This window comes from Fundulus heteroclitus, chromosome 4 (assembly GCF_011125445.2).
Source record: "Fundulus heteroclitus isolate FHET01 chromosome 4, MU-UCD_Fhet_4.1, whole genome shotgun sequence".
In the NCBI taxonomy this organism is placed as follows: Eukaryota; Metazoa; Chordata; class Actinopteri; order Cyprinodontiformes; family Fundulidae; genus Fundulus; species Fundulus heteroclitus.
In genome coordinates, this window is record NC_046364.1 from 31,195,322 (window position 1) to 31,223,313 (window position 27,992).

Here is a 27,992-nt window from a genome sequence, read left to right on the forward strand (position 1 = left end):
GTGAAGAGGAAGGCTTTACAAGCACCACATTTCCCCTTTAAGGTCAAACAGGCGGGAGGACATCATAATGTGAGTCAAATAAAACCCCGCCATGGGGACCGGGAAGCAGTCTGGTTTCCCGGGCTGTGATTGGTCCAGACTCCCCGAGTATTTCCGCTGCCTGGGACCAGCTAGCCGTAGACTAGCCTACCCTCCTCTCCTCTGATGTGCTGCGGAAAATAAGGCAGAGCTCGCCGCTCTCGGGTCACGGACTTGACCGCAGACTACATGTGGAAAGTTTCGTCCCGTGGACCCGGAGACTGGGAGTAAAACAGGTGAGCTGACAAACGAGTCCTATTCATCAGGTCTTTGTGTCAGATCCCACACGCTAATGCAGGCTAGCTAATGTTATGGACCGGCTAAATCGACAGTCAACCACCGCTACGACGTAATGACAAGCTGGTTTGAAGAGGACATTTAAACATTTAAAGGGTTTATATTTCTTTGCATTGAAGCCGAAAGCGGCTGCGCCAGTGTAGAGAGTAAAAACTCTGCAAATCCCCCAACATTAGCATTAGCATTAGCTTTAGCTTGTCTGCTGAAAAGGCTGCTGTGGATAATAGCAGCTCCCTGCAGCTGGAGCCAATCTGTGGCTTAGAACTGGCGTTAAGCTAAGTAGCATTTGTTATTTTACTCACATTTAAATTGGAATGCTTTTGAGTTAATATGGATATACTTATATATTTTTTTGAATTGTTGTTTTTAAAAAAAAGAGGAGGAGGAGTCTTTTTAGAAGCTGGTTTTATCTGAGTGGAGATTCAGGGAACTGAGGATCAATACTGTCGCCATCTTTAAATCCAACTCAGTTAATCTGTTTGTGTAGTGTCAGTTCACAACAGAGGTCTTCCAAAGATACTTCACAAGATAAATTGGTCCAATAAATTTCCTTTAGGACATTATATAACTACATCAGTCCAATATATTCAAATTCAGTAACAGACAATCAAGTGCAACATATGTAACAAATGACATTCATCCGTTGTCTATAACCACTTATTGTGGTGTGGTGGGCAGATGCTGATCTCCAGTTGTCGAGAGATGGATGTATACCCTGGACATGTTGCCAGTATATCACAGAGACACACAGGACAAACAACCATATGCTCACGTGTAAGGGCAGTCTATAGTTATCCATAAACCCATCAGTCATGTTTATGGACTGTGGGATAAAGTTGGAGTACCTGGAGAGAGCATGCCATGTCCATGCAGAAACCATGACCTTCTTGCTGCAAGTGCAACCAACTGTGCCCCTTTGCAGCCCTAGTTAAATCACACTGCAGTCAAATAAAGTTAATCTTAATGCATAGTGGGAAAAAGTTATGAATTTAACAAGTCCGACCAATTGCATTCATATCACGGCAGCATTTGCTCTTCTTGTTGAAAGATCACTGCATCACAGAAAGAGTTTAGTGTCCTAAACAAACATGCAACATCCAGACTCCCTTTTAACTAGAAGAAACCTGGCAGGGTAGAAGAAGCCGTCTGCCACTTTCTCAAACAACCCTCACTTTAAGTCCGATATGGCTGCCAGTTGTATAAAACAGTATTATATTTCCAGAAATAAGCACGTTATTAGTGCTGTTTTGCTCTGTTCTGTTTGCCTCTGAAATCAGAACTCAGATCTGTGAATGTGTTCAGTTTGCCTTAGACATTAGGTCTGAGAATCAGGTTTCCTTCAATCATAACGAGATCTGGAAGGTCATGAAATGAAGAAAACTGAGAATTGTACCAAAGGGAAGCTTGTGTATCTAATTGTTTTTTGTCTGTTGCAGGTCAACCATGTCTGAACTTTTTATGGAGTGTGTAGAGGAGGAGCTAGAACCGTGGCAGAAACAAATCCCTCAAGTTCATCTAATCGACGACGATGATGACGACGACGAACCCATCTTCGTTGGAGTTCTCTGTATGTATAGGTCTATGCTCAAAATGCTCAACATTTAGAGAAGGATCTCAGTGAATTGGATTACCTTTAAAAGTAAATTAAGTCCAGTTAGCCATTTCAAAAGCTCACAGCCATATGGATACATATCAAGTGTTTTTTTTTTGTTTGTTTTATTTTGTCTGCTAAGTTTGATGGTTTTGGCTTATAGCTACAGAAAGCCCAAAATTTGGTTTCAAAGAAAATGTAATGTTATATAAGGCCACTGTCATGATTTGTAATACAGAAATGTTGGCTAAATAAAAGCACTCAATCTATGGCTCCTTTTGCATGAACTACTGCATCACTGTGGTGTGGCCTGGAGGCAATCAGCCTGTGGCTCTGCTGAGGTGTGAAGGACGCCTGGTTAGCTGTAATAGTGGCCTTCAGGTCATCTGCATTGTTGGATCTGGTGTCTGTCATCTTCCTCTTGACAATACCCCATAGATTGTCTGTGAGGTTGAGTCTAGGCAAGTTTGCTGGTGAATCAAACACAGTGACATCATGATCATTAAACTACGCAGGTATTACAAATTATACATTGTATTTTGTGGAGCCTTTCTGCACTTTTGGCAGTGTGGAAATGGAGATCAGCCTCTTCATAAAGCTTGTTAGCAGAAGGAACCATAAAGTTCTCTAAAGGTACCTGGTAGACGGCGGTGCTAACGTTGTACTACAGTACTGTGTAAAACACAGTAGACCCAACACCGGCTGCTTGTTAATGTGAGAAAATGATCATTTCAAGAAATGATAATTTCTCATGTGGGACAGAGATCAATCCAATTTAAAATGGAATACAATTTAAATTTCAATCTGTTTTTATGGAAGAAAGTCTGGCTGCTCATACCAGCAGTCAAGTATTACTTTAAAGATCATCACATTTAATTTGGAAGTTGGTGGCTTGGCTTCCTAAATTAGTCTTGACTGCGAAAACATTACACCGGATCTGGCCTTTTGATAAGAGGGCTTTGGACCACTGGGCAAAGGTCCAACAGTCTCATTTATAAACCATTACGTAGAATCCATATTACTATATGTAATTACTATTACTATATTACTATTACTAAAAGTATAAATACAGAAAGAAAAAGAAAGTGGCATATGGTAAAAAAAAATCTGGTTTATGAAACCCTGCACACACATACCAGCTTGCAATTTCCCTTTATAGATCGCGTTTCCGTACCAGGTTCAGCCCAGATTCAACCATATATGGTCAATGCAAAGCATCTTATGATTGTTAATGCGAATTAAAAGTGGGTCAGCTGATTTTTTTCATGGTGAAATGGCACCACAGAGAAAGTTTATTAAATGTAAATCTCGGAGGCACAGATCCTGTCCACATTATAAAGAGCTTGTTAAAAAGTGGACTGTATTGCTGTTTTACACGCCAGATGACAGCCTCATTGAACTGTGCTCCATGTTGAAATTCCTCTGAGGCTTTGCATTCAGATCAACAATCTGAGGAAGGGAGAGAGACCACGAGCAATGAGAGGTTTCCCACCCCGGATGAGATGAGGAACCCCTCTTTAAAGCAACTCTCTAATTGTTTTTTTTTTTTTTTAACAAAATGTTGTGGTTTTACAGCACTTTAAAAACACAACATTCCATCTGTCTGTCAAATATTACTGAGTCTTTCAGAGAAAAGCTTAACTGCGCATATCCCCCCCCCCCCCCCCCCCCCCCATTGTTGATATCGGTGGAAACTAGAAAGTTTTACCTTTCCAACAAGACGTGGTTCGTCTTTGTCTGACGTGTCCCGGTGAAGTAATATCTGCGCTTAACGCGGCTTACAACGCTGCCAGTCACTGCTGCTTTATGCACATCGGGCTTTCTGCAGAGCTGCAGCTCCTAATTATTACAAATTATCAATGCTGCTGTTTTTCTTTTTTTTTTTCTTTGACCATCTATCGTTATAGTGGCACAGAAGAGGAAACTGACAGCTCTAGAGGCTTTGGACAACAATTATGAGGCAAAAGGACACATTCTAGTTTTCTCTTTTATTTTATTGATATGATGTGCACAATAATATGTTTTGATGATACACAGGGTAGATTGTATGGCCAGAGGTGTTGTCATATGCACAACAAAGGAAATCAACACTACCAAAGTGTTGATTTCACAACACACGCTCATTTTCCAGATTGCATTTTATGGGGCGAAAAACACATTTGGCTAAATTGTGCTAAAATCACAGGTCCGCCTGGCACACAGTCCACTAAACCATTTGTGGAACAAATGTGCTTCAGCTGATCCGGTCCATATTTGATGCAGTTATAGTCAAGTTGTAGATCTGTATAATCTGTGGCTTCTCCAAAGTTTTCACACAAGTTTTTGTGGTGTTTTGCTATGTTTATTTTTAAAAGAATCTAGGTGAGTCTCAGATTACATATAAATCAGACATATTGACATTTGCAGCAGCAGTTCCACTGGAATAATGTTTTTTAATGCCTCACCTTCACACAGATACCAGATGTTTGCATTTACTCTGTATAGCTGTGGGGCTGTACGTGATTTAAATCATCTGGGTAATTTCAAGCGGGTTTAGGGGTTATGATAATTTAATATTTTTTAATAATTATAATAATTTTCAACAAACCTTTTTCCTTCCACTTAACTTTTCATCGGTATGCTCTGTGATACTCTGAACTGGCAGTGTCTTTGCAGTATTATTGTAGCTTCCCTTCTTGTGCAGGTTGTCTTTACACTGCAAAAGCAGATCTAAAAAATAAGCAAAATGTTCCTAAACATAGTGTTTTTGTTCTTGATTTGAGCAGGTAAATAAGATCATCTGCCAATGGAATGAGTATTTTGACCCCTAAAATAAGATAATTAGACATCCTGCACTTGAAATTAGATGATGGAGATACATTGTTCCTATTTTAAGTGCATACATCTTATTCTATTGGCAGATCACCTTATTTACCTGCTCAAATCAAGAACAGATACACTTATTTTCAGAAAATTTTACTTATTTTTACTTCCGTTTTTGTAGTGTAACTATTTGCCTGACATGGTTGTTCAGGCTTTCCAGGGCAATGACTAACAAAATCTGTTTTAAAAATAGTTTTTTATAAGTCTTATGTATTATTATTTTTCCTAAAAAAAACTATGTTTTTTTCCCCGTCACAATCAATGTAATATTTTATTTACCATATCATGCCATATTTTTCTTTATAAAATGCTTAAACATCCAACAGCTGAGACAAAGTGCTGTACATAGCTACAAACTAAAAATAAAAAGATAATGCATAAAAACACTTAAAAGAAACAATAAAACCAATTTAAAGCGAAAACCAAGTCTCGTTAGTGGTAAACCTTAACCCTTTGAATTAAATTGTGAGATGCACCTGTGTAGCATCGCAGCAGTTAAACATTAATACGTGCTTCTGGTGAAAGTCTGTGTCACGTCTTCCCACCTGCAGGTTTCCATCACCTCTTTGCTTTTTCTTACAGCGGGCAACCAAAAGGACAGTAAGAACAGCCCTGCACCCCCTCAGAGGAACAGTGCAGGGACACAACAAAAGAAAATCGGTGTGGTTCAGGCCTCTGCAGCCCCCTCACCCATAGTGCTGCCACTCAGTGTACCCGCAAGTACACTGAAAACGACAACAGTGACTCCACAACCTGTTATAGTTAATAATCAGGTATTTTTTTTACCTAGATTACATTTTTTGGGAGGAGGTGGACAATAAAAAGACATCTCGTGTTGATTTTCCTTTTTTTTCTTCTTTTTTTAGGGCTTTATTGTCACTTCTCCGCAATTTACTACCAACAGTGACCTTATTGCCACTCTTGGGTCCCAGTATCCCCCTGGAACATCTTTTACAATTGTACCAGGTAAATCCCACTCAGTTGTATCCGTTAGCAGACTTAAGATCAACAGGTTCCTGAACCATTTCTTGTTTCTCAGCTCCTCGCCAGCAGGTTTTCCAGCAAGCCTCTCCGGCCACGGCGTTGTCCGGTGTCGTCCACCGGCCTCAGGTCCAGCAGATCAGGAACAACGTGGTGACTTTGGCTAACGTCCAGAGCCCTGCGGTGTATTCAGTCCAGTCCAATCAGCTGCAGCCCAAAATGTCCAACACGCCAACCCTTCAGAACGTTTCTGGGAAGGACATCGGCGGTATTTATCTCCACGTTCCGTACTACGAGCCTCACTTTAATGTCCGTCGGAGGTGACTTAGCGTGAGAATGTTTTCTGTTTGGCCTCCTTCAGATCAGAGCTCAGTCAAACGGGGATTTATTGCGTCGGATGGTGCATCGGATGTTGACAAAGTGGCAAAGAAAGTCAAAATTGATGCAGGTAATTTTAAAAATTTCTCCTCGCTATAATAATGTAAATATGATAATTGTAGTTGATGTATATTAATCTCTTATTTGTAACGTCTGTCGTGTCTCTTCACAAAAGTAACCCTCCAAGTGGAGAATGGCATCTTAAAGAGAACCTGCACCAAATGTCACGGCACCTTCCTTTCAGAGGAGGCCATGAAGTTTCATACGGTGGTCAGTAAACTCTCATGAAATCATGTCGATCTTGTAAAAAAGGATCAAATCTGTCATTTAGATTTGTTTATTTCTAGGTCTGTGTACCTTTTTTATGCCCCAGACAAAGTGGCGCTGTGTCTTTGTATTTCAGCGTTGCGGTGTGGCTGTAGGAGGCGCCGCCCCGTCAGCCCCGAACATGAGTAACGGCAACAAACTCATCATGCTGGTCGCAGATTTTTACTATGGCCGCTTCGAAGGAGACGCTGAAAAGAAGGAGGCGCAGAAGACCAACACCACTTTCAAGTGCCAAAGTTGTTTAAAGGTTCTCAAGAACAATATTCGGTAAGCTTGTTTATTTTGTGGTGGGTGAGGGCGGCAATTTTAATACTTATTAGTGCCTCATTGCTAACCAAAAATCAGGCTTCAGTAAAAAAAAATATTCAAACTGAAGAATGAATTCATTTCTGTTCAGGGTTCAGCTGTTCTTAAAGAAAGAGGATATATATATGTATGTGTGTATATACACACACACACACACACATTATTATTATTAAATATATATATATATATATATATATATATATATATATATATATATATATATATATATATATATATATATAGATATATATATATATATATATATATATATATATATATTATAATAATAATAATAATAATAATAATAATAATAATAATAATAATAATAATAATATATGTTTTTGGGGTTTTATTTTATTGAAAGAATCAGCGTGATTATTCATCTAACAGTTTAGTAAAGGTTGAGGAGGGGAAAAAAACATCATAATACTATTTATTTACTGTTTAGTCATAGATAATTAACTAAAACAAAAGAAATTAAGTACATACTATTTACAAAGAAGGAAATGATAAAAAAAAGAATATAGAATAATCCTTTGTACAATAATGGGAGTTTATTGCAGATTAGAAAGTTGCCAAGGAGAGGAAAGCTGTTTGCGTAGTCTAATTTGCTCTTGTGGGAGATTAAAGGGGGTTAAAAACAAATAAGGAAGCCTAAAGTTTCTGAGCTCCTACTTTTTGTATCCGACCTTTAAGGATGCCTTGCTTTTGTCTGATGTGCTCTTGTCCACCTGTCTGATTTACTCAAACGCTTCGTCCCACGCCCTCAAATGATTTCAGAACAAACGTCCGCTTTGCCAGGCGGAAAGTGGCTTTTTGAACGGAGGGCTTCTCTTTAGCACCTAACAAGTGGACGTCTGGAGGTTTCTCGCTTTGGACTCGTAATCTGATTATGTGTTTTAAAAAAAAGTCACTAAAGTAGTCTTACGGAGCTTCGCTCAAAAATAGACATCGTAGCAAACAACAGACATCAAAGGACTCCTTTGATGGACAAAAGTTTTTCTTGAGAGTTTGGGTCCTAATGGTTTCAAATCCCTCACAGTTTCCTTGGCAGCAGAAGTTTCTAGAAGGATCGTCAAGAGGCTCTCATCAGCCAATGAGAAGCTGCTTTGGTTGTTACTATGGCAATGAGTTGGAAATTTAGTGTATATACATATAAATTACATAACCTGCTTGGACCTCCTTTACAAAGACACAGAGTTTGTACAGGTGCTTGAATTTCAACAAGATGTTTTCAAGGTCAGGAGAGAGCTTTATTTCAGTATAAAGTCCTTGATCGTGCTTGACGCTCTAACTGCACAGTAATAACAGGGTTCCCGCGGATCCTTAAAAAGTCTTAAAAGGCATTGAATTCTGTAATATAAAACTAAGGCCTTAATTGGCATTAAAATGTCTTAAATCAGTCTTTCTTAGGTCTTAAAATTGTTACCAGGTCATAAATAGGATTTTATTTTTGTAATCCTTACCAAACAGTAAAATAATTGACACAATTATAATTTTTTTAATTTACCAAACGGCTCAATGTAACCATTATTGGTTCCGTCCCGATAGCGGAACCAATAAAAACTGTTGCGGCCGGACCATAGCTGCGAGAAAGAGTTGGCACTGCTTATGTTGTGGTTTTTAAAACTGATTTATAGTTTATTTTAGTAGGGAACAAAACAACGTTTGTGAATTCAGGTCAGTAGTTGTTAAAAATATATCTGTAATTTGTGTGTTTTTTAGCTTTCTTCCTATATGGAATGTTTTTCAAAATTTTAAACATGTCTACTGGGCCAGAAAGTAATGGTTTATGTGAAAATTAACATTTGGGTGAAGTTGTCGCAACCAGGTTTATCTTGTTTATCGTGAAGTTGGTCTTAACTTTTTATTTCAAGTGGCATTAAAAAGTCTTAAAAAGTCTTGAATTTAACTTGCCTTATGCTGTAGGAACCCTGAATAAAGAGCAGGCTAACATTTTGATTTAAAAGCTCAGTTTGTGGCTTGCCATGTGTGTTGTGTCTCTGATGTAGGGTGACCAGATGTCCCCCTGTTTCAACGTTTTATAAGCTAAGCAGCAGAACTGTTTGCTAAGTCACAAAAACAGGCATTATTTTTGGAAACCAACTCACTATGTTGAGAAAGCCCCTTTAACAGCTAAACTAAGAATTCATTTTGGGTGGATCATAGAGACCAGCTGAAGTGGGAAGGACAGACTTAGAAACTGGAAGGTCATATTTTTAAGGTGGGTTTTATGTTGGTTTTTAAACTAACAAGCAATAAATGTATGTTTTCCTTCATTATTTTGTTTGTACTTGGGATCATAGTTTCTTCCTCCTTGTTTGGGGTTGTCAAATCTCCATCATGCAGTGATAAACGTGTTCCCAAACAGCAGCTGAGGACTTTAAGGACTTCCTCGGAAAGATATCTGTCTTGTGCAAATGCCGGAACAGTGTACGTCTTTGTCTGCCCCAGCTTCGCTCTCAGATAGATGACTGCATCACACCGTTTTTCCCTCCTGGGCCTAAAGATGAAAAATGACTCGTAGTTTACGCAGCGTAAAAACTGCCCCTTTGATTAAATAACTTTGCTTCGGAACGTGGCAAAAAAAGGCTTCTGTAAGCTGCTTTTAATGGGGAAGCACATTTATACTGGGACGGCACTCTCACAGTCGGGGGTCATGGTTCATCCGCGAGAAAATCTCTGCTGGGGGAGCTGAGGCTGCAGAATGCGCAGGCTGAAAAATGGGCTGTGCCTCGCCAGGGCAGGGAGCTGTGGAGGCGCTGCAAGCAGCCACGCAGCGCTGCATCATTAGGAAGAACAAAAAAGATCCCCGTATAATTGCTGATATTATAACACCCATTATACATACTTAGAAAGTGAGTTGTGAGGAGAATTCTTCATTTATCTTAAAATCCCCTGAGGACCAGGAATAATGTACTCAAGTCATGATTAATTAATTTTCTCTCGACATCTTAATGACATTTATTTGCTTTGAAAATCTAAAATACCAAAAACATTATTCAATTCAATTCAATTCAATTTTATTTATATAGCGCCAAATCATGAAACATGTCATCTCAAGGCACTTTACAAAGTCAAGTTCAATCATATTATACAGATTGGGTCAGATTATACAGATTGGTCAAAAATGTCCTATATAAGGAAACCAGTTGATTGCATCAAAGTCCCGACAAGCAGCATTCACTCCTGGGGAACCGTAGAGCCACAGGAAGAGTCATCTGCATTGTACATGGCTTTGCTGCAATCCCTCATACTGAGCAAGCATGAAGCGACAGTGGGAAGAAAAACCACCCATTAACGGGAAAAAAAACCTCCGGCAGAACCGGGCTCAGTATGAACGGTCATCTGCCTCGACCGACTGGGGTTACAGAAGACAGAACAGAGACACAACAAGAGAGACAAAAAAGCACAGAAGCACACATTGATCTAGTAATCTGTTCTACATTAGATGGTAGTAGCGGGTGAGCCGTCTTCTCTGGATGATGTCACAGTTAACAGAACGCCAGACCAGGTGTACCTACTATGAAGAGAAAAGAGAGAGAACAGAAAGTTAAAGCAGAAATGACAACACATAATGTATAATTGAAGAACAGTAGAACTCAATATAGTGAGAAAATTAGATCCTGATATACTCCAGTAACCTAAGCCTATAGCAGTAAAACTATAAAGGTGGCTGAGAGTAACATGAGTCACTAGTTATAATTTTTGTCAAAAAGAAAAGTTTTAAGCCTAGTCTTAAAAGTAGACAGGGTGTCTGCCTCACGGACCAAAACTGGGAGTTGGTTCCACAGGAGAGGAGCCTGATAGCTAAAGGATCTGCCTCCCATTCTACTTTTAGAGACTCTAGGAACCACCAGCAGACCTGCGGTCTGAGAGCGAAGTGCTCTGTTAGGAACATACGGGGTAATCAGAGCTCTGATATATGATGGAGTTTGATTATGAAGGGCTTTATACGTTAGAAGAAGAATTTTAAATTCTATTCTTGATTTAACAGGAAGCCAATGAAGGGAAGCTAAAATTGGAGAAATATGATCCCTCTTGTTGATTTTCATCAGAACTCTTGCTGCAGCATTTTGGATCAGCTGAAGGCTTTGAACTGCATTTTGTGGAATTCCTGATAGTAAAGAATTACAATAGTCCAGCCTTGAAGTAACAAATGCATGGACCAGTTTTTCAGCATCACTCCTGGACAGAATGTTTCTAATTTTGGCGATATTCCGGAGGTGAAAAAAGGAAACTCTGGAAACCTGTTTAATATGGGATTTAAATGACATGTCTTGGTCAAAAATAACACCAAGATTTTTTACTTTATTACCAGAGGCCAGTTTAATGCCACCCAGATTAAGTGATTGGTTAAGAAGTTTATTTTTTGAGGACTCTGGCCCAAAGATTAAAACTTCGGTCTTGTCAGAATTTAGATGCAGGAAATTTAAAGTCATCCAGCTTTTGATGTCATCAAGACATGACTGCAGTCGAAGTAACTGATTGGATTCATCAGGATTTATGGATAAATATAGCTGAGTATCATCAGCATAACAGTGGAAATTAATCCCATGCTGTCTGATAATTTTGCCTATCGGAAGCATATATATAGTAAAGAGAATTGGTCCAAGGACTGAACCCTGTGGTACTCCACAGTGACCCTAGAGTTTGAGGAAGATTTATTATTAACATGAACAAATTGGAATCTGTCTGACAGATAAGATTTAAACCAGCCTAATGCTTTCCCCTTAATCCCTACAGTATGTTCAAGTCTTTGTAGGAGAATATTGTGATCAACTGTATCAAACGCAGCACTGAGATCTAACAGGACAAGTATAGACACAAGTCCATTATCTGAGGCCATGAGAATATCATTAGTGACCTTCACAAGAGCTGTTTCAGTGCTATGATGAGCTCTGAAGCCTGACTGAAACTCCTCAAGTAGGTCATTACTTTGTAAATGTTCACAAAGTTGATTAGCAACTACTTTCTCAAGAATTTTAGATAAGAAAAGAAGATTAGATATAGGTCTGTAATTTACTAACTCATCTTGATCAAGAGAAGGTTTCTTAAGTAAAGGTTTAATAACAGCTACTTTCAAAACCTGTGGTACATATCCATTTACTAAGGATAGATTAATCATGTCTAAAATAGTGCCACTGATCAAAGGGAATATGTCCTTAAACAACTTGGTTGGGATTGGGTCTAACATACAGGTAGAAGGTTTAGATGAAGCTAAAATTTTAGATAGCTCAGAAAGCTCTACTGCTTCTAAACAGTTCAAACACTGCGCAGATTCTAAAGATTCCTCCAATGCTGCCTCACTTACTGAGGACGAGGTAATCATGTTTGGGAGGATGCCAATTATTTTATTTTTAATGGCATCAATTTTATTTATGAAGAATCCCATAAAATCATTACTACTGAGAGCTAAGGGAATGGATGGATCAACAGAGCTGTGGCTCTGGGTAAGTTTGGCAACTGTACTAAAGAGAAATCTAGGATTATTTTTATTCTCTTCAATTAATGATGAAAAATATGCTGCTCTAACTCTGCAGAGGGTCTTGTTATACAACAATAGTCTGTCCCTCCAGATTAAGTAGGATTCCTCTTGGTGTGTAGAGCGCCATTTTCTCTCCAATTTCCTAACATTGCGCTTCAAGGAACGCAGCTCTGAATTAAACCAAGGAGCCAGCTTCCTGTGAATAATCACCTTCTTTTTCAAGGGAGCTACATTGTCTAATGCAGAACGCAATGAGGAAGTCACATTGTTAGCAAAGGTATCGATTTGTGAATGGGAAGAAACAGCAATGCTGCCATCTACAGGGCATTTCTGCAATACTGAGGATATTAAGAAGGGGACAGACTCTTTAAGTTTTGATACAGCATTATCCGATAAAAATCTACTATAATGGAACCCTCTTTTGGGGGTGGAGAATTCAGTTAGATTAAACTCAAATGTTATTAAAAAATGATCAGACAGGACAGGGTTGTGAGGAAATACTGTTAATTCTTCACAATCAATGCCATATGTCAGCACAAGGTCTAAAGTATGGAGCCGAGAGTGCGTCGGTTCATGCACATTTTGAGCAAAACCAATTGAATCTAGGATAGTTTTAAAGGCTACACTAAGGTTATCGCATTCTGTGTCAACATGGATGTTAAAATCACCCACTATAATAGCCTTATCAGTATTTAACACCAAATCAGATAAGAAATCTGACAACTCATCCAAAAACTGAGTGTAAGAGCCTGGTGGACGATACAAAACAACAAACAGAAGAGGTTTTATTGCTTTGCAGTTTGGATGAGGGAAACTGAGGGTTAAATGTTCAAAAGAACTGTAATTATTAGTTGGCCTGGGACTAATTAATAAATCAGACTGAAAGATAGTTGCCACTCCTCCTCCTCTTCCCACAGATCTGGGAATGTGGAAATTTGAATAACTGGAGGGGGTTGACTCATTTATACTAACGTAGTCCTCTTGTAGCCAGGTTTCTGTGAGACAAAACAAATCAATCTGATTATCAGAAATTAATTCATTAACTAACAAAGTCTTTGGAGGGAGAGACCTTATATTTAATAGACCACATTTTATTATTTTATTTTTAGGTTCAAGGTGAACCATATTGATTTTTATTAGGTTTTTATGATTTGTTCCTTTTAGATCAGTTTTTGATCTGTTAAGTTTTGGCCGTGGGAAAGACACCGTCTCAATAGGATAATGGGTGGGTAACAGTACAGAAGCTGCAGAGAGGTGTGTTAAACTACGGCTCTGCTTCCTGGTCTGGACCCTGGGTTGTCAGCGTTTAGGAGAACTAATAAATCCGGCCAGATTTCTAGAAAGAAGAGCTGCACCATCCAAAGTAGGATGGATGCCGTCTCTCCGGATCAGACCAGGTTTTCCCCAGAAAGTTCTCCAGTTATCAATGTAGCCCACGTCGTTTTCTGGACACCACCTAGACAACCAGCGGTTGAATGATGACATGCGGCTAAACATGGCATCACTGGTCAGATCAGGCAGGGGACCAGAGAAAATTACAGAGTCCGACATAGTTTTAGCAAACTCACAAACCGAAGCAACACCAACTTTGGTGACCTCTGATCGGCGTGACCGGGTGTCATTACCGCCAGCGTGAATAACAATTTTGCGGTATTTACGCTTATCCTTAGCCAGTAGTTTTAGGTAGGATTCTATGTCGCCTGTTCTGGCCCCTGGTAGGCATTTAACTATGGTCCCTGGTTTCTTTAGTGCCACATTTCTCATTATGGAGCTGCCAATGATTAAGGTCGGCTCCTCGGCGAGATTGTTGCTCAGAGGGGAAAATTTATTAGAAACGCAGATGGGTTGGTGGTGATCTGGGGTCTGTAATCTAGAGCTATGCTTCCTACGAACTGTCACCCAGCCAGCCTGGTTACCAGGCTGCTCGGGTGCTACTGCTTTAGGTTCGCTACGTGAAGTTACTCTATGCGGCTCCGCGCTAGCAAAAGAGCGGCTATCAGCTGGTTTTTCAACAGCACGGAGCCGGGTCTCCAATTCTGACACCCTCGCCTCCAAAGCTACAAAAACACTACATTTATTACATGTACCATCATCACTAAAGGAGGCAGAGGAATAACTGAACATCTGACACAGAGAGCAGCAGATAGGAGACTTAGTCAGACACGGAGAAGCCATTATGAGGCTAAGGCTTGGCTAGCGCTAGGCTAACGCTAGGCTAAAGCTAGGCTAACGCCCTATTATCACGCCAAAGAACAAACCGTGTGAAACACGAGGAGTTCCCAAACGTGATGAGCAGCCACAGACAATGTTTTAAAAGTGCTTATGTTTGGAAACAGATGTTACAGCAAAGAGGTTTAAAGATAAAAAGCGAGAGAGCCTGGAGCAAAGCTCCGTCGTTCACACAGCAACAACAGGAAGTGACAGAATACGCCTTACCGCAAACAGGAAGTCCGCGAGCCAATGTAAAAGCCTCTAATGTCTAATGTTATAAAAAAAGATACATTTTATTTGTCTTTTAATAAACTTGATGTACTAAATCAGGGGTGTCAAACTCATTTTGGTTTAGGGGCTGCATACAGCTTAATCTGATCTCAAGAGGGCCACACGAGTAAACTCATTGCAAGATTAAATAGAACTAATAAAAGTGAACTTGTTATTGATTTTTATATTAAATTAATTTCACTTTTACACAATATATTATGAATAACCTCAGCGTTTTTAAGAAAAGTATGTACAATTTCAACAATACTTTTACCCAGTTAAACATTTACTTGTGCATTATGCATAAGAACTGATCACAGTGATTATACAATGTTGAAAAACATTTATTCACATTTTTTGGAACTAAAAAACACTGCATGACAAAATACATCAAACAGATAAAAATTAAGAAATGATTTAAAATCAATATTCCACATCTGAAGCTCAGTGCTACCATCTGCTGATTAAAACACAGCGCCCCTCGTGGACAATATAGGAACTGCAGGTTTTCAATTAAACAAAGTACATGTTTTTTTTTTTTCAATAATTGTTTTATCATTCTCTTCCTTTTATCTCCTCTTTCTTTTACCTTTTCTTTTTTGCTTCTTGTTCTTCCTTTCCTCTCCTACTTTCCCATTGTAGTGTCCATATCATTTGAGGTATTCCCCGCATGAATCATAATAAAACTATTCACATTCATAAATCAAGTGGAGCACTATAGCAAAAGCAGTACTGGTCCACTTGTGAAAGTAAAATCTGATTAGCTCTTTTTGGCCTTAAGACAACAATTCTTATTGCCACATTGCCTTATTGCCACATTGTCTGGCAAAACTATTTTTTTTTTGAATAATGATAATGCGTTTAGCCAGCGGGCGCCGGACTAAATTGTTCGGCGGGCCGGAACCGGCCCGCGGGCCGTATGTTTGACACCCCTGTACTAAATGGATCCAACAATAGCAATGATAAAGCAGTGTGTTCATTTATTGCACCTGAGAAGGTGTTGGTAATTTTGTTTTGTTTTTTTTACTTCAAATGTGTAAAATGACTTTGTGCGTCTTGTCTGTGTGCGCCTGTCTTCCTGCGCAGGTTTATGAACCACATGAAGCACCACCTGGAGCTGGAGAAGCAGAACAGCGAGAGCTGGGAAAGCCACACCACCTGCCACCACTGCTACAGGCAGTACATGACGCCGTTCCAGCTGCAGTGTCACATCGAGAGCGCTCACAGCCCCATCGAATCTTCAAGTAAAACACGATCCCCAACAGCTCAGCCCCCCCTCCCCGGATTGTTTCAAATAATTATTAGACTCCCTTGAGGGCATTGCTAAGTTTCATTTCTCTGTCCACGTTGCAGCCAACTGCAAGATATGCGAGCTGGCGTTTGAGTCGGAGCAGGTGCTCCTGGAGCACATGAAGGCCAACCACAAACCCGGTGAAATGCCTTATGTCTGCCAGGTCTACTGCTTGTCATTATTGTTCAGCTATCGCTTACCCAACGTTCCTGGAAAATGGCGAGCGGACGCTAACGTTGTGTTTTTCAAACGACTCCACAGGTGTGCGACTACAGGTCTTCCTTCTTCTCGGACCTGGAGGCCCATTTCCGCCGCGTCCACGAGAACACCAAAGACCTGCTCTGTCCGTTCTGTCTCAAAGTTCTCCGGACCAGCCACATATACATGCAGCACTACATGAAGCATCAGGTATGCTGCTAACACAGATTACATGACGAGCGCTTTGTTTTTAATTGACGTTTTTATTGTGGGTGGAAATAAAAGAAGCGATCAGCAAAAACAATGAAATATTGCAATAAAATTGTGGATTAAACTTAATTTTCAATAGGTCAAACTTAACCCCCCTCCCTACACCCTTCACTTTGCACCCCACAGCACTCTTTTCATTAAACATCGTTTGACTTTTGAGATCTTCTTACATTTTGACTTATTTAACTGTTTTCATGTCTGAGTTGTGTTGTAGCACTTCTTGAGATTGTTTTACAAATTAAAAGTTTTTCTATTTCAGAAAAAAGGGATCCATCGGTGTGGAAAATGCCGACTGAATTTCCTCACCTACAAGGAAAAAGTGGAGCACAGGACTCACGCCCACAAGACTTTTAGGAAGCCCAAAGCCTTGGAGGGCCTTCCTCCGGGTACAAAGGTCTGAGTCGGCCATAACTGTTTCAGCGCTTTGACTGATGCGGCTTAAAGTCACGCTTAGTTCATGTTACGCTGTTGCTGCAGGTGACAATCCGGGCCTCCCTGATGGGGAAGGGACCCGTGACGCTGCACGGCTCCAATCGATCCGCTGTGACCGTCACTCCAGAACCGATGAGCTTCCCGAATTTCAAAGTCAGGGCTCCGGTAAACCTAGCCAAGGCTAAAACAAAGGACCCTAAGGCGGGAAAGGCGAGGTCTACCCAGAGCAAAACGCAGCAGAGCAAGAAGCAGGAACGTCGGTCTTCCAAGCACAACCTGGCTCTCAAGAATCTCAGGTTTGTTGGTGATTTATGACACGGTTCTCTAAACGGCTTTGGTGTAAACCCAGGACAAAGCAGGAAACTAACCCAAAAAATTATATACCATGGTAGTTAGAGAGCTGACCTGAGAGAAAACACTCCTGCCTACAGTCTGAGAATCATTTTACACTGCAAAAACGGAACTGTAAATAAGTAAAATGTTCTTAAAATTAGTGTATCTGTCCTTGATTTGAGCAGGTAAATAAGATGATCTGCCAATGGAATAAGATTTTTAAACTTTAAATGGGAACAACTCATCTCCATCATCTTATTTCAAGTGCAGGATGTCTAATTATCTTATTTTAGGGGTCAAAATACTCATTCCATTGGCAGATAATATCATTTACAAGCTCAAATCAAGGACAAAAACCCAAATTTTAAGAACATTTTACTTATTTTAAGGTCTTTTGCAGTGTAGTTGACAATCTTAGATATTGCGTCTGGATGATTTAAATTAATTTTATAGCCACTCTATTTTGTACTTGCCAAAAATATATATGATATATAGCCAGATATTCTGGTGAAAACAATGTTAAATTTAGCTATTTAGGCTGAGTAATTTTATTATAATAAATGATTTAACTTTGCTGACTTGAACAGAATGTTAAAGTAATTAAAAATGTCTGCCTCTCTTCCTGATATAATATTGTTCTCTGCTGCGTTTTCAGTGCCAATGAGGGGTGCCACACATGCATTGAGTGTAACGCCAAGGTCGACGACTTCCTTTCGCATTTCCCAATGCTTTCAAACTGCGGCGCATGTACCTATCGGACAGGTTGCAAAATATCTTTCGGGAACCACATGATCAAGTGAGTAATGCGTCCTTTTTTATCTGTTTTATAGTCCCTTTTACATCCCGTGTCAATCACAAACTATCTGACGCTGCCTCTTCACCTCCTTTTTAGATGTCATAGCACCATCAGCAAACAGAGGATTTTGAAAATGGATCGCAAAAAGAATCCACCTGGATTAAAGTAAGTAAACCTTTTCTGTTCTGTTAAAGTCAAACGATCTGAGGCAGAACATGATAGAAAATGTCTTTTTGTTTTTCAGATTAACCCTCATCTGCCTCAACTGTGATCTACTCGTCGATGCGTCTGGTGGAGACCTAATGTCCAAGCATTTAACTGATCAACCGGATCACACATGTAAAGTCATTCAGGAAAAAGGTGTGTATTTTTTAAATCTGAGACCTGTAAACAAGTGTTTTTTTCCTATCCTGATTAAGGAAAGAAGTGTTTGTTTCTTGGTTTAACTAAACAGATATCACAGCTGAAGACAAAGACCAAGACAAAGTGTGAGTAGAAACTCTTGCTGACGTAACATCTACTTTTCTTTGTTGGGTTAATCAAGTCAGTTTGGTCATAGTCATAAAACAATGCTGTCAAGTTAAGTTTGTTATGCCAATTGGTCAAAAGATATCCAAAGTAACCCAGACAATAGCCTTTAAAGGCCGAATTTGCAGCAATCTCTCCTCTTGAACGAGCATATAGCAACAGTTGACATTGAGTCGTTACCTTTGCAACACACCAGGGGCTTTGAGAAGATAAAGCATACGTGCAAAAAAAACTCGTGTTGGTCCTGGAGTCATTTCCTCATCAAAGAAAGTATAATGAGCTAATGGCAGCAGTAGCTCATTCAATGGCTCCATCTGGGAGACAAACCCATCATTCACATGCCGTGAATGTAGTTTGTGCCAGAATAGGTTCCTTCAGTTGCTTTATCCTGAAGGTAAGGTAAGGCAAGGCAAATTTATTTATATAGCACAATTCAGTACAGAGACAATGCAAAGTGCTTTACATGGTTAAAATATAGGAATAAAAGCAAGTAGGGTTGGAATGTAGAAACAAAAAACATTAAAAACAGTAAAACAATTTAATTAGAACATTCAAAGGCAATTTCAAACAAATGTGTTTTTAATCTCGATTTAAAGGAACTCAGGCTTTCCGCACTTTTACAGTTTTCTGGAAGCTTGTACCGCCATGTTTTTCCCGAGCAGGACTGTCCGCGTAGTTAGGAAATATTTCTATTTACGTGGAATAGAAACTTTTGGCCTCTGGGAGGGGCGTGGTTGCCAAAATGACTTAACATGGCCGTGCGGACCTCAGGGAGGAATCAAGCATTAACCAGCCTTAAGTCTACAGGGATAGCTCAGGATAACCTGAGTTTTATTATAAGCTTTTTTTTCTTTTTCTTTAAAAAGGAAGGTCTTAAAAGTAGACAGGGTGTCTGCCTCATGGACCAAAACTGGGAGTTGGTTCCACAGGAGAGGAGCCTGATAGCTAAAGGATCTGCCTCCCATTCTACTTTTAGAGACTCTAGGAACCACCAGCAGACCTGCAGTCTGAGAGCGAAGTGCTCTGTTAGGAACATACGGGGTAATCAGAGCTCTGATATATGATGGAGTTTGATTATTAAGGGCTTTATATGTGAGAATTTAAAAATCTATTCTGAATTTAACTGGGAGCCATCAAAAATCGGCTAAAGGCTTTTAGTTCTTTGTTGTAGCAAAGCCATTTGGGGAATATGTCATGCAGCTGGAAAGCTTGTTTATTTTCCTTTAACTGGTGCCACATTTGTAAGGAAAAAGCATAATTAGATGACATCAATGAAAAACAGCCCAAACACTTCATGGCAATGATTATTAGGTTTAGGAGGCTATTTCTTTTCCCTGTAGGGCAGGTTGGTTTGTAAACCTTTTATTCTCAAAATAAATGCTCACTTGAAAACCACTCTTTGTATTTAACCATATCTTTGTCTGATTTTCCAATTTGTTTGAGTATTTGAAACATTAAAGTATGACCAAAAAAACAAAAACACCAGAAATCAGGAAGGGGAGAAGATGCTGAGGGTCATCTCTCAGCGCTACTATTGGCCCACTTGATGTTGTGTTCGTCCCACGTTGTGTTGTGAAAACTTTACATCCTTTGTTGCTTTGTACAGAACTAAATTTCTATAAACATTAATTAAACTCACATATAGGACTGTTTAGATTAAATATACCTTTCTTTATTTGACACAGGCATCTGCAGCAGTCAGCAGAGGACACACAGACCGCCCCTCCCTCGCCATCCACAGCAGCTTTAGAGCCAGAAGAAACGGACTCGAAACAATCCACAAACGACGCGTTTGCGAGTGAAACGCTCGGCGACGTTGACCAGCCCGGACCGGAGCAGAATGTGGCAGCAGACGGTCGGGAAAACGATTCCACCGAGCCCGGCGCCGATGAAGGCAGCGAATCGAAACCGGCGTCTTTGGAGGCCGCTTCGTCTCCTTGTTCGTCGGAGGCGCTGCCCGTCCAGGATCAGCCGTCCGCGCCTGACGGCTTGTTGGATCCGGTGACCGGAGAGATGACCCCTTAAATGACTGTCAGTCAGCTGGAGGAAGGCGGGCGATACACTAAAGATCTGTGCGTCGTTTTCAAAGTACGATGAGGAGATAAAAGCTTTGGCCGGTCAGGACAACCAGAGAAACCATTCAAAATAAAATTCAACAGCTCAGCACTTTTCACTTCAAAACAGATTATTTAGCATCTCAGCTGATTCCAGGGTAATGTCGGTCGGCCAGAAGACGTTTTAGGCTCATTTTGTTTTTTTTTTTTTTTTTTAAATATATACTGATGTGTAGTCGTTGCAGTATAGAGGGTTAAAAACTTTTAGAAAAACTGAAAGAATTATATTCTTCATTTTTCATTTTGAAAACTTTTTTTTTCTTTTTTTTTTTTTTTTTTTGATTTTCTGACCTTTTATCTTATTGACTTAACTGAATTAGTCCTCCAAGCGCGTCTGGTTCTGGGAAACTAAGGCGTGGTCAAGCTTTTCGGTGCAAACTGTCCTCTTCTAACCACGCACTGGAAAAAGCCAACATGGTGGTTCTGGGTGATTGTGTGAATCTTTTGTAGAGAAATCTATTTTTCATCTCAATTAGGTTTTTATCAAGCTTTGGTTTTACATAGTTTAATTTCTAGTTTGCTGTCAAGTGTTTTTTTTTTTTGTTTTTTTGGGTGGCGTAATCTTTCACCAGCTAAAGAAAACATTTAACCAAAATGTTGAATTGTTTACAGAGAGTCCCTGAGCGTGGGTGAAAAGCAAACCTTTCCTTCAGTGTTGACCGATGGTTCACGGCGTCCACAGCTGACTTGGTTTTCTGCTGAGTTTTTTTCAACCACGATTTGAATCATGACCAGAAAATAACGTTGGACATCATCCTCCAAGGAAATGGTTCTAGTGCATCTGTGGGAAACGAAGTGGCGAAATAATTACGATTATAATTAAGAGTTAACCCAATAAATGTTCGACTGAACCGCAACCATGTTTTTTATTTTCCCCCTTAACAAGGCTGAAAGAGAAATGTTGACATGTTCCCTTCAGAGTAGATGAAAGATGTCTAAAGCCACTTCATTGTTTTTAATTCTTTATATCTGTAAAAAAACAACAACAACAAAAAAAAACACAAGCCTGTAAATACGTTTACTTCTCTGTATAAATGTTTTGATGATATTCCTGTTATACTCTCTGGATGCTTCACGTTATGCAGGGGCTCTACATTCTGGGTTATAGCAGCATCTTTCTGTTCCTGTCCTGTAAATAAACCTTGACTAGAAGACTCGTTGGGTTTTAAGTATTGTGACGCTGCTTCAAATCAGCCGACAGGTTATTATTATTTAACATGCTGCCGGTAGAGGAAATCATGCAAAATCAGACACCTAATTCTGCACCGGTCCTTCTGTGAAGTTTTTTATTTTAAATCAAATTTTCTCAAGTAAAAAAAAAAAAAGTGTATTTGAACTATATACTGAAATGAATGCCTCGGGTAGATGTTTTATCAAAATGAAAATACGTTAGCTTCTAAGATTGATGGTATGACTTTACCTGGTGTTTGACGGGATCTTCTGTTTAAATCAAGTCGAGTCTAAACTAAAACATCGCTCTGTTGTCTAGACCCGCTTGTCTCAGCGGGGCCGTCTGGACGGGTCGCTCTGAACTCTTTTGAACATTTTTAAATTGCTCTTTTGTCTTTTAAGACACATGATGATGGCAAAGTGCAGAGGAGGATCATTTAGACGGATTCCTGAACATGGTACATGAAGAAGAAGCACAACAAACGTGTGGAGGAGAACCTGATGGGGGACGGCAGACAGCCGGATGAGGCTGAGATGTAATTTCAATCCTTTTGTCCATAACTGAGATGTAAGACTGACAAAATCTCATGTGGCACATCTCTTCCTTCTAGTCTGAGTGAATAATGTTAAATATGCTGTTTATTTAGCGTAATTCTTAAAGGCCTCCTACATTGATGACATGTTGGTGTCCATTAAGTGACAGGAAGTTAAAAAAAAAAAAAAAAAAAAAGCAACTGGGAAGCAGAAAGAGGCACAGGGGAGACGGTCTTGGAGGAAGCAGAGGGTTCTTGACAGCAAAACTCGTGGATATGAATCTTATATTATTTACGCAGCTTCACTGTGTGTTTATGAATCAGTTCATCGTTAATGCTGAGGGCCTGCTCTGTAATAAAAGACCTGGAACACTGGCGAAGAGTTCAGAAATTAGTGTTTCTCCTATTGACCACTAGAGGGCGCCGTGAACGTTGCTGTTTTAGTGAAAACACCTTTTCCTTCAAATGAAAAATGTTTTGCGTTTCATATAAACCCTATATTAATGTATTTCCTTTTATTTAGGCTGTTTAGGCTCAGCATGGTTTTTAAAAAAATAAATAAAATCAAGACATTTTCAGAGGATCCAGTTATGTTACAGAGGATGTAATCAAATCTAAATATGGAATCAGACTTACAAATTGTAAACTCAGGCTTCAAAACGCAGAATTGTGTCTAAAATAGACCTGTCTACTGTCAAACCATTTTCTTTAAAAGAGAAATAAAAGCAATGACGTAAATTGCGCAGATCTCCACCTTCATGCCTTCCCCCAGTCCAAAACTTTCAGGAACTCCTCTTCTGTGAAGGACAGCAGCTTCGCGGCTTCAAAGTGCATCTGGACACGCAAAGAGTGATTAGGCTTGCAAAGAGAAAACACCAAGACGGCACGGGTTTAAAATAAAGACACTCGCCTTTTGTTTTTTGAGAATGTCGATGAGCTTCAGCTGTTTCTTGAAAGCAACAATAAGTTCAGCTTTCTGCTTCTTCAGGGTTTGGTTTTCAGCCAGCAGATTCTCTTTACTCTGATGTTCTTCACTTATCTTGTCCTGATTTGGCACAGAAAAAAAAACAAAATCTAAACGGTATCGCAGTTTCCATACAAGTCTTTAGGTATCATGTTATGTAAAGTTTTGATTGGTGATTTGTGAAATTATTTAAAAAGAAGACGTCCTCCAGAAAATAAAATATAAATTGAATCCTTAGCTAGGAAGACTGTAGCTAATAAACATTTGGTCAATGGTGCCATTCCTAAGTCGCCGTGTGAATTGCTAGAGGCTGTTTTTTATTCACAAACATAACCGTTAACTTTAAGTCACATTTTGTAAATATAATCTTCTTTCCACTGTCACTACTTTGAAAAGATGTTTTCCTCCCACATTAAATCCTCCCACGTTGCCAGATAATCTCTATTTCTAGTCGAACCCATGTTGAGTTAAATTAGTCACGTAATGCAGGTTACGATGGCCCGTAGAGTTTTGACATTTGGTATTCATTGATCAAAGATGAAAACCAAACCTGCTCTTACCTTGTTTATCTGTCTCGTCTTACTCAACTGGGACTTCAGCCTCTCCACCTCCTCCAGAGCTCTGTTCAGGCGGACCTCCACGGTGCCGTGGACGGCTGCCGCCTGCTTCTGCGATCTGGTCAGGGTCTCCACTTCCTGCACAAAGCGCAGCGGACATGGCGGGTCACGGGGTCTGACCCGGCGTGCAGGAAGGATGACGGGTCTGACCGTATCTTAGGTGCGGGGTAAACGTACAGAGACTGAGAACACAAACCTTGCTTAAAGCAGACACTTGCAGCTGGAGGTTGTCGCATTTTTTGGCCAACTCTTCGGCCAAAGCTTTCTGCTTCTCGGTCTGTGTTTGCTGGATGCCGACGGCCCTCTGCAGTCTGGCCCTGTCCTCCTCGAGCTCCTTAACTGCTGCAGTCAGCTTAGCATTTTCATCATCCTGAGAGACGAGGAACATTTGCTACATTAGATACGGTCCGCTTATGTTTCTTGAGGTTGAAAGGGTAAACGGTCCGAGAAGAGAATTTCAATTTCGATTTGGCTGCATGTTCAGGGTCCAATGTCGATAGTTCTGCTGAACATAATTTTCCATCGAAGAAAAATCATTTCCTGGAAGGTGTTCAGTGTTTTACCTTCTTATAATAGTCACAAGAAAGCAGGTCGAGTTCCTCTTGCATGATTCGAAGTTTTGCCTTCAGCACTCGTGTCTGAGCGTCGGAAGCGGCTGTAAAAAGAAAACACAACAGCCAAAAACGTTGATTTCTGTTTGATCCGACTCCTTCGAAGGGAAGGTGCAGTGGAGGAGATTTCCAGAACTCCCAGGATGAAGACAGTGAACCAGGAACACGTGTCGGTGGCTACTCAGACTGTTTCATTCACCTCTGATGTTCCAACGTTGATCTTTGCATAAGATTGATCTTACCTTAATTTCATCATGTTCCAGTTGCAAGCTGAAGAACTGGGATTTGCTGTTCTGCTCAAAGACCAGGCCGACTAACTTTAGCTGTACTAACTAATGTACAAACACTATCTACATTCTGCTCTTTCACTGTGAGACTCAAATGTTCCCCCCAGGATTCCAACGTCTAGAGACTTGATCCTGGTTTTACCAACTCCAGCTTTGGGGAAATTTTACCTTCTGTGTATAAATCTACTAATCCTCATCTTGAAAACATCAACATTTAAACTCCTGTTTTAAGCCAGAACTGTTATCTTCGCAGCAGATGTACGCAAGAGTTTGGGTTCCTCCCAGCGGAACGTCAAAGTGAGCTCACGTTGCTTCTAGGTATAACAAACCTTACCGGATCCCACATGATCTTCAGCGTTATCTTCGGTGTTTTCTTGAACAGAGTCCTTCATTTTCTCCTCCATGCTCCGGATGGTCTTTGCTAAGAACAGCTCAGCTTCATCCTCTAAAGCTGCCGAATCCTCTGCGTGAGGAGAGCCGTCCGATGTTCTGCAACGAAGCACAACGATATTACAGCTTTTCAGTTTTTAACGCACAACCGACACGTACGTAGCTGACGACAATGCAGATAAAAATCAAACTCACGCTGTTTTACATCGTGGCTTCGTTCCTTGTTTTCCAGCGTGCGTGCTCTGTGTCGCAGGTGTGACCTTTTTTTGGTTCACCTTGTTAAGGATAAAACAAATCCAACTGAGCCTCAATGAAATGCAGCTCCCGATTAAAAACCAGATGCTGCTCAGCATGCCTGAGCAACATGGCCGACATTCCAACCTAACGCTCCGGACTAATACCTTCATTCCAGGATCCCTCAAGGTCCTTGGTTGAGATTTGGGCTTCCTGTCGCACAGGAGTGGGACACAGAAACTTACAAACGTTTTGTTAGATCCATTATTGAACAATAAAGATGTTATTATAATGTTTGGTACACGCTGCCCTCGCAGCACAGTTCTTACTTGAAATCATCTTCATCTTCCGTATCCAGGAGGAGCACATTGGACAGAGATGATAGATCTTCCTTTTGCTCCCTCTAAAGCCCCGCAAACAGCAAAAACATTACTTTGAGCTTTAAAGAAAAGTTTGACCATCAAAATTGATTTTCAGCTTTCCACGTTTCCCCGCATCAGCAGGAGATTCGTTTTCTGAAGATCTCTGTGTCATCAGAAACATTCTGGACTCACCATAAGTTCATCCGCTTCTCTCACCAGTTCTGCTGTCTTGGCTTCAAGCTCAGCATTCAGCAGCCTGGTGGAAACAAGAGGAGGCATCAGTTGTTTTTTAATAGAGACATCCTGGCCGGCTCATTCGTTACACCCGTCCACCGACTAAAGCGTTTGGGCATCCAGATGTGGTGAAAAAAAGATCTAACTGCTCAACCTAAGAGTCAAAACGGAGAAAAAAGAGAAGAGGAAATATCCAGCGACTGGAAGTTGTGTGGACAAAAAAAATGGCTCGTTGATCTCTGGAGTAAAGAAGAGGCAAAAATAACTCATATAACTCATTACAGCTAAGTAATGTTTTATACCATTTGTAAATGCACATGTGGAGCCTTGAAACAGGTGGGTAACATCAGGACAGGACAGAACAGGAACATGAGGTTCACAACACATAAATGTTTGCTGAGTGACTTGTGAGATCCGGACGGCGGGGTCAAAATTTGTCATTAATTGTTCAATTGTTCAAATGGTGGAGGCATAATGCCCTTTTCTCACTTTTAAGTCCCTCAGCATCGCCTTTGGGATGTGACAGAAGAAGCGATTTGCATCACAGATGTGCAGCTACTGCATGATCCTGTCGAGGCACCATGGACCAAAATCCCCGAGGAATGTTTTCTAACACTTTGTTTAATCCTCGCAAATGGAAAAGGCAGAGCTGAAAGAAAATGAAAATTCAACCAAGCTGTCCCTAATAAAGTGGCTGGTAGCTGTACTTTAGCATTTGGAAGAAGCAGGGGGAATAATATATCCACTAACTCTGTTATTTATTTATTTATAACTTTACTTTGGTATGATAATTATTTGTTATAAAAAAAAAACATGTCTGGGCTAAGATTAGGCAAACCACAGGTGAGTAACAGCTTTAAGCCTCCAAACCAATTTTTAGTGCTGCTTAAATTCAGAAATTTCACCGCCTTAAAAAGAAAAACAAGCAATCATCTTATTTTTGCACGTCTATTAAATAACAAGAGAGGCTTAAATCTTCTGGGAGTTAGACTGGACAGCCTTACTTGTACTGCTCTTCCTTGGCGAACAGTTCATCTGTGTGTTTTTTTGTTGGATCAGAGGCAGGTTTTTCCTTCAGTTTAGTTTCCTTTGGTTCTGCCTTCCTGGAGCGGTCAGCTCGACAGATGGAAGAGGAGGAGGGACGCTTCTTGGTCTGGAACACAGCAAACAGCAGAACTGAGTTCCAGGGAGACTTTATGTCACCCAGGGGGTTATGTTTCAACAGCATATTAGATCTGATCTGAACTTTAACACCTTCTGTAAAGCTTTTGATATTAACCGCTTAGAAGACCATCCCAGAACAGGGAATGGATTGTAAAAACTAGCTTTAGGGAAATTTAAAGCAAATAAAATAAATACAAAAAAAACCAAAAAAAAAAAAACCTCTAAGCTAAGAAAATGTTCTGTCCGAACTTTCCTGATACAACCATTTCAATCTTAGCATCACATACTTGCGAAATGACGCCATTAACTTTCTTTTTACCACTTCTTTCCGCCATTGTTAGGGCTGAGGCGCAGTTCGGGTTGCCTAGCAACAGTTGTTTGACTAGCTTCAGCTAATACGGAAGTTCCTGAAGGACATTTAGAACTTTAGCGCTTAACAACAAACGCGAGATAACTTCTCAGATACGGACATTTACACGGATAAAAATAAATACCCATGCAACCTTGATTAAACAGTTACCTGCTATATTTAATCATTAATGGAGGTCATAGAGGATTATATAGGTGACACGGATCAAAAGTATGTGGTTGTTCCACTGTTTCCCAAAAACAAAGTATGGAAAATCTACATATAAAATGTTCTTATAACCAATAAAGTCCCAGGAGTAGATGTTG

General features: G+C 40.1%; 2 protein-coding genes across 2 annotated transcripts; one reads left to right on the forward strand and one right to left on the reverse strand.

Moving 5' to 3' along the window:
* Positions 1-125: 125 nt before the first annotated feature.
* Positions 126-21,905, forward strand: znf280d (zinc finger protein 280D). The gene is made up of 18 exons (XM_036136380.1): positions 126-314; positions 1,812-1,942; positions 5,411-5,601; positions 5,695-5,794; positions 5,868-6,077; positions 6,171-6,257; positions 6,363-6,457; positions 6,591-6,781; positions 15,876-16,033; positions 16,143-16,243; positions 16,342-16,488; positions 16,808-16,942; positions 17,026-17,276; positions 17,969-18,109; positions 18,206-18,274; positions 18,354-18,469; positions 18,564-18,597; positions 20,323-21,905. Exons 2-18 carry the CDS (start codon positions 1,819-1,821, stop codon positions 20,660-20,662), a joined length of 2,490 nt encoding a protein of 829 aa, XP_035992273.1. The 5' UTR covers positions 126-314; positions 1,812-1,818; the 3' UTR covers positions 20,663-21,905.
* Positions 21,906-23,009: 1,104 nt separating this feature from the next.
* Positions 23,010-27,677, reverse strand: LOC105919779 (testis-expressed protein 9). Its single transcript, XM_012855169.3, has 12 exons — positions 27,605-27,677; positions 27,158-27,306; positions 26,112-26,175; positions 25,887-25,960; positions 25,725-25,770; positions 25,519-25,598; positions 25,268-25,422; positions 24,599-24,690; positions 24,232-24,405; positions 23,979-24,113; positions 23,365-23,499; positions 23,010-23,288 (listed from the first exon to the last, which is right to left on the reverse strand). Exons 1-12 carry the CDS (start codon positions 27,650-27,652, stop codon positions 23,211-23,213), a joined length of 1,230 nt encoding a protein of 409 aa, XP_012710623.2. The 5' UTR covers positions 27,653-27,677; the 3' UTR covers positions 23,010-23,210.
* Between the last annotated feature and the right edge of the window lie 315 nt (positions 27,678-27,992).